General features: G+C 40.1%; 1 protein-coding gene across 1 annotated transcript in view; it reads left to right on the forward strand.

The window, feature by feature from the left end:
* Nucleotides 1-13,677, forward strand: part of LOC134577038 (zonadhesin-like) — a 54,958-nt gene that overhangs the window by 9,526 nt on the left and 31,755 nt on the right. The window contains exons 5-16 of the mRNA XM_063435681.1: nt 1,455-1,675; nt 2,279-2,425; nt 2,860-3,024; nt 4,606-4,757; nt 5,597-5,765; nt 6,249-6,357; nt 7,129-7,274; nt 8,163-8,288; nt 8,809-8,988; nt 9,197-9,421; nt 9,741-9,867; nt 10,443-10,639. Coding sequence (XP_063291751.1) covers nt 1,455-1,675; nt 2,279-2,425; nt 2,860-3,024; nt 4,606-4,757; nt 5,597-5,765; nt 6,249-6,357; nt 7,129-7,274; nt 8,163-8,288; nt 8,809-8,988; nt 9,197-9,421; nt 9,741-9,867; nt 10,443-10,639 — 1,964 coding nt within the window. The remainder of the gene's footprint in view (nt 1-1,454; nt 1,676-2,278; nt 2,426-2,859; nt 3,025-4,605; nt 4,758-5,596; nt 5,766-6,248; nt 6,358-7,128; nt 7,275-8,162; nt 8,289-8,808; nt 8,989-9,196; nt 9,422-9,740; nt 9,868-10,442; nt 10,640-13,677) is intronic.

Consider the following 13,677-nt stretch of genomic DNA (forward strand, 5'->3'; position numbering starts at 1 on the left):
ATGTTCTTTTCTCCAGTGCTCTGCTTAGTACAGAAACAATATGTCCGTGCCAGACCTACATTCTGATAGTCTGCGTATCTGCAGAATTACTGTAAATGATTGCACTTTTCCGATACACTGAAATTTATTTTGTAGGGCAAGTTTAATGGCTGTCTTCCGGCAGCAGGGAGTGCTAGAGAAGCGGGTGAGAGCTCTGTGCACAATTTCATTTTTTGCAGAGCCCAGTGATGTAATCATTGTTTCTGGGTAATTACGTTTATCCCTACCAAGCCTTAATGAATTGACTAAGAGCATCAGCTGACACTATCAGCCAGGGAAGTATTTCCAATTAAGGAATACTGCTAGAGTGTAATGGGTACTTCCACTTTGCCAATATTTCAGAAGACTGGAAGGAACTCAGTCGCCCAGGAAAGTAGCCCTTTAAACATGGAACTGATGGATCATATATTCTACTATAGTATTAAATATTATTAAACAGGCATAACAGACATTTTACAAAGAAAATAAATCATTGAAGGCCAATGTTACTAACAGTGGTGACATTGTAATTGTTACTTTTTTGTCAACTAAAAAAATAGAGCAATTCATTGCCTTCCATACTACGTGATCCCAAAATGATTAACCACATACAGCATATTAATGCAGTGAGTACTATAATCCTTTATGATGGTGAACCTATCAGATGTAATATGTTCTATTGGGCATTGTAAAAAAGAAGGTCCCCTCTCAACTCATTGTAAAACCTGCAAATAAAAGGTTCTACTTAACTGAAATACAGCGCCGGGTGAAACTCCCAGCGCTGATCTTTTGTTCCCCCTCCTACGTCACTGTGGCAGAGAGCTGTCCAATCATCCAATCCCATGCTTCTCATAGAGAGGCCTGTGATTGGACCATTTCACCATCTCAGAGTGCATGCACGCCCTCCATACTGGTGATGGGAGGAAGGGAGGCGGAGGGAGTGGGGATGATGGTGGGGGTTTAGGAAAGGGCAAATGAGTGCCATAGGAAGGCGGTGGTAGGAGGGGAGAGCTAGAATCTCCTTGCAGGTGCTCTGAAGATTTCTACATCTATTGTCAGTGTCCAGTATGCGCACAATATGCACAGAATTGACATTAGGCAGAGTTATGGGCTGACAATATCACATGCGCTGGGGTGTAAGTGCAAATAACTCAGTATGTTCAGAGTTTCAAGCTGAAACATTTCCTTTACATACTCTTACCACCATGGCCGCTTCATGATCACAGTATTCATGGTGGTTGAAGTAATCCTTTAATAGGCCTGCAATGGTTAACACTAAAATTCCAGAGCATCTCATAAAACTCAACAAGCCTCTATATTTTATTAACCAGTAAACTGTCCACCTGTTTTTGGAACAAATAACAAACATTTTGTTAAGACTTTTAAATCTCTCAGTTCATATTCTTATTCACATTTTACGTTATTTTTGTCCCCAGGTATGTCTGTAAGGAAGGGAGCTCTGTTCCTTGTCCAACGGATGAGGTTCATGGTTATCAGTGTCCCATCGGATTCTACTGCCCAAGTGGCACCACTATAGAATTGCCATGTGCCCCAGGTACCTTCAGTCCTATGCCCGGGTCTGGCACATGTCTGCCTTGCCCTGCCGGTAGCAGCTGTATGCAATCATCCACAGCGGAACCAGTCAGCTGCCCTCGAGGTACGCACTGAACTTCAGCTAGCTGGGACAGCCTAAGCAGGCCATCTTTATAATCCAGTTAGTTTGGGCAATTCTGTGACACAAGTGGTTATGAGGTGGGGGCAAATGGGAATTTTGTGATTGTGAAGTGTATTCACTAAACAAAAAATTTAAAATTGGTACATTTATTTATGAAGAAAGGTTAACAAATTTAAATCTCTTTAGTTTGGAAAAACAGCTCCTTAGAGGGAATATGATAGAATTATACAAATATATTCGGGGCCAATGCAAACAATTATCTGGAAATCTATTTATAAACAGGACTACACATGGGCACAAGGTCATGCATTTAGACTGGAAGAAAAGAGATTTAGTCTAAGGCACAAGATAGGGATTTTTACAGTAAGAGCAAAAAGGATATGGAATTCTCTGCCTGAAGAGGTGGTTTTATCAGAGTCCATACAGATGTATTTTTTTTTTTGGGATCAACAGTAAAAACATATGTGAGAAAGGCGGAACTTGATGGACGCAAGTCTCTTTTCAGCTATGTAACTATGTAACTATATAACTATGTATCTATGTAACTATATTGAAGCTGTGTATAGCAAAGTGTCTTCTTTACAGGTAATTACTGTCCTGCCATGACTGCAGCGCCCATTCCATGTCCAGAGGGAACCTTTAACCCATTGCAAGGGGCACTGTCATCAGCTTCATGCAAGAAATGCCCAGCGGGTAGATACTGCCGAGGAGAGGCAAATTGGCAGCCAGATGGTGAGAATTTACAATATGTAACACTAATACCACATTTAAAGGTAGGTGTGTATTCTTTGGTTTTTAATAGGTTTGATTGGCTCCAAATAAACAATAACATGTAGAATAATGTTAGCTTAATTACAAAATGTAGCCTAGAATACCCACGTGGTAACTCTGGTTGAGTTGGCGAATTTTCTTAAATCATCCCTATTAACTAAATTTAGCAATAATTCAGTATTAAGTGAATAAGCCCAGACATGCAGCAGTGATCATTTGGTAGAAGCTCTAATTTAGAGTTACATTGCAGTAATTTAGACATGATCTTCCTAAATTTAAAATATAAAGAATTTAGTAAATTATGTCTAAAGATTTGGGCTTAAAAAGACACTTAAAGCACCAGAACCACTAGAACCTTAGCCATGTATAAATATTGTATTCTGCGTTTTTTGCAGGGCTGTGTTCAGCTGGGTATTACTGCGAAGGAGAAGCAGCCGACGCCATACCCCAGAAAACAGCGCGGTTTCTTTTAAATGGGCAGTGTCCTGCAGGCCATTACTGTCCAGAAGGAACGCAATCTCCAAAACCCTGCCCTCCGGGAACTTTAAAGAACACTACAGGTGAGTCAAATGATTTACACCTGGGAACGAGGCCGCATCTACTTACTGAGGGATCCTGGGACGCCGGCTGTCAGCCAGATTTTAAAATTGTCATTAAAGTGTGAATTGTCAATATTTAATTTTAGGTAAAAATAGCCGCAAGCATCATTGGCTTAAGAATTTTACCTATTCATCAGCTTCAACCTGTGATCTGAAATTCACTCTGATTTCTTCACATGTTTTAGTGGATGGCCCTACCATGTGCTTTCCTCTATGTCAGACACAAAAAGGATGATTGAGGGACATGGGGGTTGTAGTTCAATACTAGATGGAGATCTGCCTCCAACAGTTTGTTACTATTTACTACGCTTGGCTCACCTTCCATGACTGACCATCACTGTATGTCTTGGTAGTAATGGGCCATTTTAAGGTTAATATTGGCATAATAAGCTTATTTAGAGATTGACGGGTTGATGGGTATGCCCAAATCCTTAAAGGGAAACTACGGGTTTAAAATTAAATTTTTATTCATATAAACTGTTTTATTCATATAAATTGTTGCAGAACAAAAATCTGCATCGACTAAACTGTGCAGAGTTATTTTCTAAGGCCAAAAATGTATCTTTAATTAGCTGCAGAACTGGTCTCCCCATCTAATAATGATCCATCCCATAATTGTCATAGTGCAAGGTATTCTCCAATCACATGTTACCCACAGAGGAGCACTAAGGATAAATCTCTAGAACTAGCTTCTTCATAGCGATCAGTTCTTTCATTTCACGGCTGCATCAATTGGCACGTTAAGTAGTAAATTCATATAAGGCCCAACCAACCAGTGGATGAGAGCACTTGGAGTTATATTCCATACAATCTGTTCAGTAAGTGTCACAATCTCATTACAACAGATGTATATTTTAACTCCAATTCAACATAATAGGACTTGTAGCTCAGCAGAGGCAGGTAACTTCTTGCACTCAGTTTGGGACTGCAATTCCTAACACAGTAACTTGTATGTTTGTGTCCTCTGACCTTTGCCCCCAGCAAATGGTAAATTGACACTATAGTCACCAAAACAACTTTAGCTTAATGAAGCAGTTTTGGTGTATAGATCATGCCCCTGCAGCCTCACTGCTCAATTCACTGCCATTTAGGAGTTACATCCCTTTTTTATGCAGCCCTAGTCCCACCTTCCTATATGTGATTTACACAGCCTTCCTAGACACTTTCTGTATAGTGAGATCTAACGTTTACATTTCCTTTATTGCACATTCTGTTTAATTTAGAATTTCTTATCTCCTGCTCTATTAATAGCCTTCTACATCCCGTGGGAGTCTCCTGTGTGTGATTAAAGCTCAATTTACAGAGCAGGATATAAAATCTTCTAAAGCAAGTTAACATTTGATTGGAAATTAAACCATTTTGTTATGCAGACTGTGTCAGTCACAGCCAGGGGAAATGTGTCTAAAGCTGTGAAACGTAGTGAAATATAAAAATTCTAGCAGTGAAAATGTGATGACATTAATCCTTTTAACATTAATCTCCATTGTTACATCTGCTGTGTAGCTGGATACAGGTGACCCTCTCTACGTCTGTCTGTTACAGGGGGCTTTTCAGCTGAGAGCTGCGTACCGTGCTACGCTGGATATTTCTGTGCCACCGGAGGTTTGAGTTCACCCACCGGGGAGTGCGCAGCGGGATTTTACTGCCCAGCAAATGTCACCTCTGTCAGTCCCACAGCATTCCTGTGCCCCAGGGTAACAACTCTTTGTACTGGGTGCTTAATTAATTGCTAATGCGGATTACTAATTATAACTCTTTGTAATTTAACCTGTACACACTCTGACCTTTTTACATAAACCCAGATGCAAGGAAACAACTGAATGTGTTGATGGTATGTATCTATCACACAGTCGGATGTTAAATGATTCTGACGCTTAAATTATTAAATGGAGCATTAGCTTTATTTACTAAGCAGGGAATGGGGGTAATAAAGAAGGTAATTGCAAATCTTATGCGTAAACAGCAAAATATAGATATTATAATATATCTGTATTTCTTAGCTGTGATATAGATGCATGCGCGATGGCAGCCTGACTCACGAATCCACAAAACTCTATTGAGATCTCACCATCTCTGACCCAGGTTGTGGGTCGGTGTAGGTTTTCTTACGGATAATGCAAGGGCTTCCAGAAGGACAAACTAACAATGCTTGCCTTTAACCCTAATCGCAATCGTTGGATTGCTTTAATAAAATACATACCTCCCAATACAGAGGTATTTCAGCAAAGAGTAAGGAGGTCCCTTGTCCCTGTCCTATTCATCAAAGATTGAACTGGGATGCCTTAAAATCCAAATTGTGAAATTTCAACTAAAATGTCGGAGTTTGAAAATGTACACAATTCAGCTATTTTTGTATTTTATTTATTGTTCTAACTTTTTTTTTCTTTTTAATTTCCACAGTGGTGAACATTTAGATTATTGTGAGGATTTTCTTTCTCTTACTTTGTCTTAATAAAGCTAATTGCTAATTTGCAGGAAAACATGTTATTTATCATAAATGTTTTATTTCTTCAGTTTCTTCTTCTGTTTTTAGGGTCATTTTTGCCCCTCTGGTGCTTCCTATCCAATCCCCTGCCCCACCGGAGAGTACCAACCAAACAGTGGGTCCCACACCTGCATCCCATGTCAGCCCGGGTACTTCTGCCAGGAGGCCGTAGCTGGTGACCCTCAGAAATGCCCTCCTTACTCCTACTGCCCTGCTGGTGAGTATTTATATTCAGCAAGTTATTCTGGAGGTATTCCCATCAGCTCTCCAGGACACACTTATTTTAAGGGCCCCCCATTAACCCCTTAAGGACACATGACATGTGTCCCTTTTATTCGAGAAGTTTGGTCCTTAAGGGGTTAAGTCTATGGGTGCAGTGATTTATTGGAGTCTCCCAGTTCCAACCAAGTTCAACTAAAACATTTTTTTAATATAAACCATAACTGCCATTAACTGAGAGTAGCTCTAATTACTAAGACGGTATGGTGTATTAACTAAACAGGAATTATAGTGAATTAAAAACGAATCGAATAATTCAGGACAAAATAGCTGAGATGGCAATTCTTTTAGTGGCTAATAAACTTTTACATTTTTTACATAGTTTACTAACAGCAATTATATCATAAAGTAGCGTGCTAATATTTCAAGACAGTGCCATATTATTTATTGACTGCCAAAACATTTTTATTTTGACCACTAGGGGCACTCTACCCACTAACATGCCCCAATGGGACGTACACCCTAAGCGAACGGGGCGGTCTCAGAGAAAAAGGGGAATGTCTTCCATGTCCTCCCGGAAAGTATTGCAGGTAAATACAAATTATATTGTAAAACTTATAGCTGAAAACTTCCTGGATTTTATTCACTAACCACCAAATTGCACCAGATGTACTATAACGGCCAAACGGTGAGAATAGCTACATTGGAGAAGTTTTATATAGCGGCTATATTAAGGTTTTCAACTCACAACTGAACGCTGTTTAGTAAATAAGCCACAGTGAGTTTAGATCTCACTCATCTCTACCGGTCGTTCACCATAAACTCACAATTAAACTGCGTGGCAAATGCGTCTTATACACAATCCCATCCATCAGAGGATGCACTGCTTATTTGGCTGTCTATATAAAGTGTCCCGAAATGAGGGGTGCAATGTTGTATATCCCAGAGGTATCTGTGACTGATAGTCCACTTTATACTCTATTCTCAGGAAGTATTACTTTACTGAGAGGGTAGTGGATGCATGGAATAGCCTTCCAGCTGAAGTGGTAGAGGTTAACACAGTGAGGGAGTTTGAGCATGCGTGGGATAGGTATAAGGCTATCCTAACTATAAGATAAGGCCAGGGACTAATGAAAGTATTTAGAAAATTGGGCAGACTAGATGGGCCAAATGGTTCTTATGTTTCTATGTTTCTGTACATGTGTCCCTTAGTGAGAAAACATGACCTAAATCTCAGGTAGCTAGAACTTGGATTATCTTAATTTAGCCCTTGTTGTCCTATTCATTTTGCAAGGTCCGGTGGTGTAATCAATGCACTGCTCTGTAATTCAATTAAACTAGACTTTATTTTTTGCATACAGAGGAGGTAAACTTCAGGGAGCCTGTTCGGCTGGACACTTCTGCTTGTCCGGCAGCTCAGAATACACACCATATGGGCAAAATTTCAGCCGCAGCTCATTAAACGAATGCCGATGGGGTCAGATGTGCGCAGGAATCTGCCCAGCAGGTAATAAACCCGGGACTACTTATCTGGATGTATTTTAAAATTCTCAATCCCCATCAATCTAGGATGTTAATCCACTGACATTATATCACAGAGACTTATACAACAATCCACCGACCACCTACCCACAGTCCCATTTCTGCACCTTGAAAACTTTCTTTGTCTGTCTGCCTACTCCCACTTGGCCCCTTATTGCACCAAAACCATCTCTCGAACAAAATTGCCAACATTTGAGTGTCTGTCTCTGTCATCCCAGCGCCTTTCAAGAGCCTATCGGATTATAATATTCTCAATATTATAAAGCAGTCTCACTTCTTACTGACCCAAACCCATCACATTGCATCTTTCACTGGCTCAATTTCATCCCATTACTTTAATCGCTAGCCCAAACCCACTCCAACACTTCTCTTATTGTTCCAATCTCACCCCACTACTTCCAACCTCACTAACCCCATGCTACGCTATTATTTTTTACAAAAGTGCAATGCCATCCATCACATCCCAAAGGCTTAATTTCCATAAACTACTTCCACCACTGGCCCAATCCATGCCACCGTGCCCCTCACTGGTCTAACCACCCCTCTTTCATTTCCCTCACAGGCCTACTACTCTTCTTTCTGCCCCAATTCACCCCTCATTTTCTTTTATGGCTCAATTACCCACCACCTTCTTCTGCTCCAATCCCACCTTCACTGTTGTTTCCCCCTTCTTCGTCCATTTCTAGTCCTGTACCTGTGTTTTGAAGGTCATACATAGAGTAATTTGGGTGGAGATTTTAGGGTTCCTCTCCTGTTATGAAATGTAAAGGACTGGGCTTCTATTGAAAGAAATGACTATATTATATGATTTAAAGGTCCCTGCCATGTTTAATGCTTATCTCTGTTAAACCAGGTTTCTATTGCCAAGAAGGCACTGTCCTACCCCATCCATGCCCTGCCAATACTTTAAGAATGGCCCCGGGAGCTCGACATCGAAATGACTGCTTGCCCTGCCCTCAGGGGTACTGGTGTAGAGAAGGTATAGTTTATGTTTGCAATATCTCAAACTAATCTGTTTATCAATTATCTATTTTTTTTCTTTTTTAGTTATTTGTAGGTCTTGTCCCATGGGTCAAATTAACATCAAATCAACAAACAAATGAACTCTAAATCAATTCCGCTAGTAAAAAAAATTAAATAAAAACACAACCAACATTCAAAACACATTTTAATCATATATCCACGAGATGGCTCCACTGGGGCAGTCAGAGCTCTATTATTTGTTTTATTGCCACTAAATTCAAGGCGTAAATTTTAATAATCCAGCCTGAATCAGGCATTTTATACAGTAGTACCTGTAAACACTTTACCTGTCTGGTTTTATTAAATAGCACATAGAGATTTTTGTAGCACCCTGGGAGTTGTTGTTTGCAAACATCTTTAGAGCCTCTGAGTGAGCTTCATATGATCTGTAGAACCTGCCATTACAGCTCTGTTAGTATTTATCAGCTGATCTCAATACCCCATATTATGAATGTGTTGTTATATCTTTTCTCTAGGGAACCCGGCACCTGCCCCATGTCCAGCAGGACATTTTTGCACTGGAGTCAATCAGACGGTTGCCGATGGAATAGTTGGGCCTCAGGAATGTCCCATTCACACCTACCGAGCTCTCCCTGGGGCTGAGAGAATGGGCGATTGTCACAAGTGCCCTCCAGGATATTACTGCAACATGCCAGGTCAGTATAATGCAGATTACGGTCTGCAGCATCTGCAAGGCAGGTAATCCTCAACACTAAGTCCACCTTAACCTCCCCAGCCTTGAACACCCCACTATAGAGCCTTGAGCATGCCATAATATGTTTTTACTTTTAAATTCAGCAGATTGTGCATAGTTTTCCTTAAATTGACCAACAGTCATTTAATATGATGGATTTTGTATTTAAGGTATCACTACATTTGAAGACTTCCCATGTCCTCTGGGGTTTTGGTGTCCAGGGCTAAGGGATCCTGTGGCCTGCCCTGCTGGTACCCTGAGGATTGAGACAGGAGCAGCTTCAATTCAGGATTGTGAGCCTTGCCCTGTAGGACATTACTGTCCGGACCCGTCCTTGACTCGGGGAGCCAACATTATGGGAATCCCCTGCCGGCCTGGCTATGAGTGCCCACTCGGTGAGTCTGACTTTCTGAGAAAGACATATGGGTCACTAGCCTCCACAGCCACGTACAATTCCAAACCAGATGATCGGACTAATACAAAATTGTGTTGACATTGTGTGAATAGTCATTTCAAACTGTTGCAGGAGTACAACCCTTACACACTCAGCTTTCTTCCAAGAATGAGGAAGTTGAGAGTGAGACGAGTCAGGCCAGACAATATTTAGTTTATAAAAAAATGTATTACGTCAATGACCCAATAACTTGGAAATCTAATCCCTGTCACAAGACATTTTCATTCTTCATGTCATTGTTGTCTTCTTTGTCTCATCAGGCTCTGTTACTGAGACTATATGCAGGCTTGGATCCTACTGCATATCTCGGACCGGGGTCCCCCCAATATGCCCCGGGGGGTATTACTGTCCTGAAGGGTCAACTACATTTAACACCAGCCAACAGCTGTAAGTATTGGTCTGACTCCTGTTATCCGGGTTTATGATAACTATGAGTTGAGTTTTATAGATACAAATCGGTTTTTTTTTAGCATTTTTCCCAACTAAATATAATTTGCAAGAGATTACACAAGAACAAGATATCAACCTTTTATCCAATAATTGTCCATTATGGTATCTGCTTCCTACAATATGTCTGTATCCCCCTAGTGATTGCCATACATTTACATTCATCTGTTATTTAAGTATGCCAGTAGATGGTGTGTTTTTTTTCCCCAAATATATTTTTATTAGAGTTTGTTTATTTTGTACAACTAAATATAAAGAGAAACGCAGAAAAGGGGAACTAGAAGAAAGATAAAGAACAATATATATACAAATAATTCTTGAAAAATTGCATTATAGTACATATACATAGGTAAAACCGTGTTGTAAATTCTGTATAACAGATGGTAATGTAATACAGAGTCCTAGACAAGTAGCCTTGAAATGAACCTGCCAGGAACTGAACTTGAAACTCTGAAGCTTGACCAGGTTCTATCGATATTTCAACTCGTGATCACTGTGCTTGCTTCCTGGTGTAGATGCACGTTCCCTCATTTCTGTCCTCCTGGAAGTCTGCAGATGATGCCCTGCCCAGGGGGCAGTAAAGCAGTCCAGGTGACCGGACTCAGGGACTCAGCTGAAGCTTCATGCAAAAGCTGTGAACCCGGGACCTATCGTAGCAGCACATCCGAGATTGAGTGCCTGCCCTGCCCAGCTGGATTCAGCTGCCCTCCTGGTAAATCAGGCAGATTTTTTTAAGGACTAATATTCAGATTCTTAGAACTAAATACACACATAGGATATATAATGAAATCTGGAGTTTGGAGAGAATTGCAATATTTCTCCGTAATGGGCAATATAACCCTGATAATGGAATTTCAGGAAGGGGAGAAGGACCAAATTAATAGGGTCCAAGAAATTACATCTATAAACCACTCAGACACCCACGCTCAGTGACCTGCTGTGGTTTCTTGGTACTTACATAGAAACATATAGAATATGAAGGCAGATACGAACCATTCGGCCCATCTAGTCTGTCCAATTTTCAAAATACTTTCATTAGTCCCTGGCCTTATCTTATAGCTAGGATAGCCTTATGTCTATCCCACGCATGCTTAAGCTCCTTCACTGTGTTAACCTCTACCACTTCAGCTGGAAGGCTAATCCATGCATCCACTACCCTCTCAGAAAAGTAACCGTTGCCCCTCTAATTTAAGACTATGTCCTCTTGTTGTGGTAGTTTTTATACTTTTAAATATAGTCTCCTCCTTTACTGTGTTGATTCCCTTTATGTATTTAATTGTTTCTATCATATACTCCCTGTCTCGTCTTTCCTCCAAGCTATTCATGTTAAGATCCTTTAACCTTTCCTGGTAAGTTTTATCCTGCAAGCCATGAACCAGTTTAGTAGCCCTTCTCTGAACTCTCTCTAAAGTATCAATACCCTTCTGCATACAATACCCCAAGTGAGGTCTCACCAGTGTTTTGTACAATGGCATGAGCACTTCTCTCTTTCTACTCCTAATACCTCTCCCTATACAACCAAACATTCTGCTAGCATTTCCTGCTGCTCTATTACATTGTCTGCCTACCTTTAAGTCATCTGAAATAATTACCCCTAAATCCCTTTCCTCGGATGTTGAGGTTAGGACCGTATCAAATATTCTGTACTCTGCCCTTGGGTTTTTATGTCCAAGATGCATTACCTGACACTTATGCACATTAAATGTCAGCTGCCACAACTCTGACCATTTTTCTAGTTTACCTAAATAGTTGGCCATTTGGCTTATCCCTCCTGGAACATCAACCCTGTTGCATATCTTAGTATCATCAGCAAAAAGACACACCTTACCATCAAGACCTTCTGCAATATCACTAATAAAAATATTAAAGAGAATGGGTCCAAGTACAGATCCCTGAGGTACCCCACTGGTGACAAGCCCATGCTTCGAATATACTCCATTGACTACAACCCTCTGTTGCCTGTCACTCAGCCACTGCCTTACCCATTCAACAATATTGGAATCCAAACTCAAAGATTGTAGTTTATTGATAAGCCTTCTATGTGCAACAGTGTCAAAAGCCTTACTGAAATCTAGGTAAGCAATGTCTACTGCACCACCCTGATCTATTATTTTAGTTACCCAATCGAAAAAATCAATAAGATTAGTTTGGCAGGATCTCCCTGAAGTAAACCCATGTTGTTTCTGATCTTGAAATCCATGTGATTTTAGATGTTCAACAATCCTATCCTTTAACACGGTTTCCATTACTTTCCCCACTACTGAAGTAAGACTTACTGACTTATAGTTGCTCGCCTCCTCCCTACTACCTTTCTTGTGAATGGGCACAACATTCGCCAACTTCCAATCTTCTGGGACTACTCCTGTTAAATAAATATGTTAATGATTTTACTAGGCTAAGCTCTTTTAATAACTTGGGGTGTATTCCATCAGGCCCCATTGACTTATTTGTCTTTACTTTTGACAGTTGAAATAGAACCTCTACCTCTTCCTCTGTGAACTCACATGTAACAAATGACTAATTTATCCTATTTCTTAACTGAGGCCCCTTTCCTTAATTTTCATCTGTAAATACCGAACAAAAATATTAATTGAGGCAGTCAGCTAGACATTTATCCTCTTCTACATACCTTCCTTCTTTTGTTTTTAATCTCATCCTTGTTTTACTTTTCTTTTCTCATTTATGTATCTAAAAATGTTTTGTCCCCCCTTTTTTTTTTACTGACTTTGCTATTTTCTCTTCTGTGTGTGATTTGGAAGCTCTTATAACTTACTTAGCCTCTTTCTACCTAATCTTATAGATCTGTCTGTCTTCCTCACTCTGTTTTTTTCTTTTTTTTATAATTACTAGATGCTCCTATTGGTGCATTCCTTATTCTGTTCTTTTGGTAATTAACCCAGTTTGTGCTTGTTGACCCGGTTCTCTGGTACCCCTTGACTCGTCTATTGACCACTGTTATCTATTAGCCTATCGGTAGCACAGCATTGAGCAAAGTCCGTTAATATGCACCTTAATTGCTTATTACTTTCTGTCAGGGTCACTGTCAGATTCACATTCTGTGTGTTGGACCTTTTTCATCACCTTGCCAGATTTGGGTCTTATTATTAGATGCTATTTCAAACTGTTCGACAAGGGATTTAAATAATCGAACTTACAATTAAAATATTAGGCTTATTGCTCACGGACACACATATATTGATATTAATAGATATATAAAAATCATATCAATGGCTAGTGCTTAGAACTTTAACGGAGATTACAATTCCTTCTAGCCATACCAATTCATACCAGCAATCAGTGCTATGATAGGCTGATAGAGGCCAGTTAACACTCTCAGCCAATCACAGCCGCCCATAGCTTCTCAATCTAATGCTTGCTCATTAATAAAAACACCAAAGAGGGGATGGGCTGTTGGAGACACTTGGGGACATTAAAACATTAAAAAGTATTTAACACTGAATGGAAGGATGGCGTCAGAGGACTGCAAATACTATAAACACTTCAATGACATGAAGCAGTGAGAGAGCCCACGGTTTCCCTTTAAAACAAATGAACTTTTGTTAAAAATAGTTCTACTTATGACATCAAAAACCTGATTAGCTTTACAGGAATGAGTTATGAAGGGTCAGAATAATGTGAAATATTTCTAAAAATGAAAGCAGAATGTATAGTTGCTAGGATACAAACGACACGTATACGTCAATATTTGCGCAGTTGACGTGCAAGATTAAGGTTCCAAAATTGTGCTGA

The sequence above is a fragment of the Pelobates fuscus genome, chromosome 11, assembly GCF_036172605.1.
Source record: "Pelobates fuscus isolate aPelFus1 chromosome 11, aPelFus1.pri, whole genome shotgun sequence".
NCBI classification, from domain to species: Eukaryota; Metazoa; Chordata; class Amphibia; order Anura; family Pelobatidae; genus Pelobates; species Pelobates fuscus.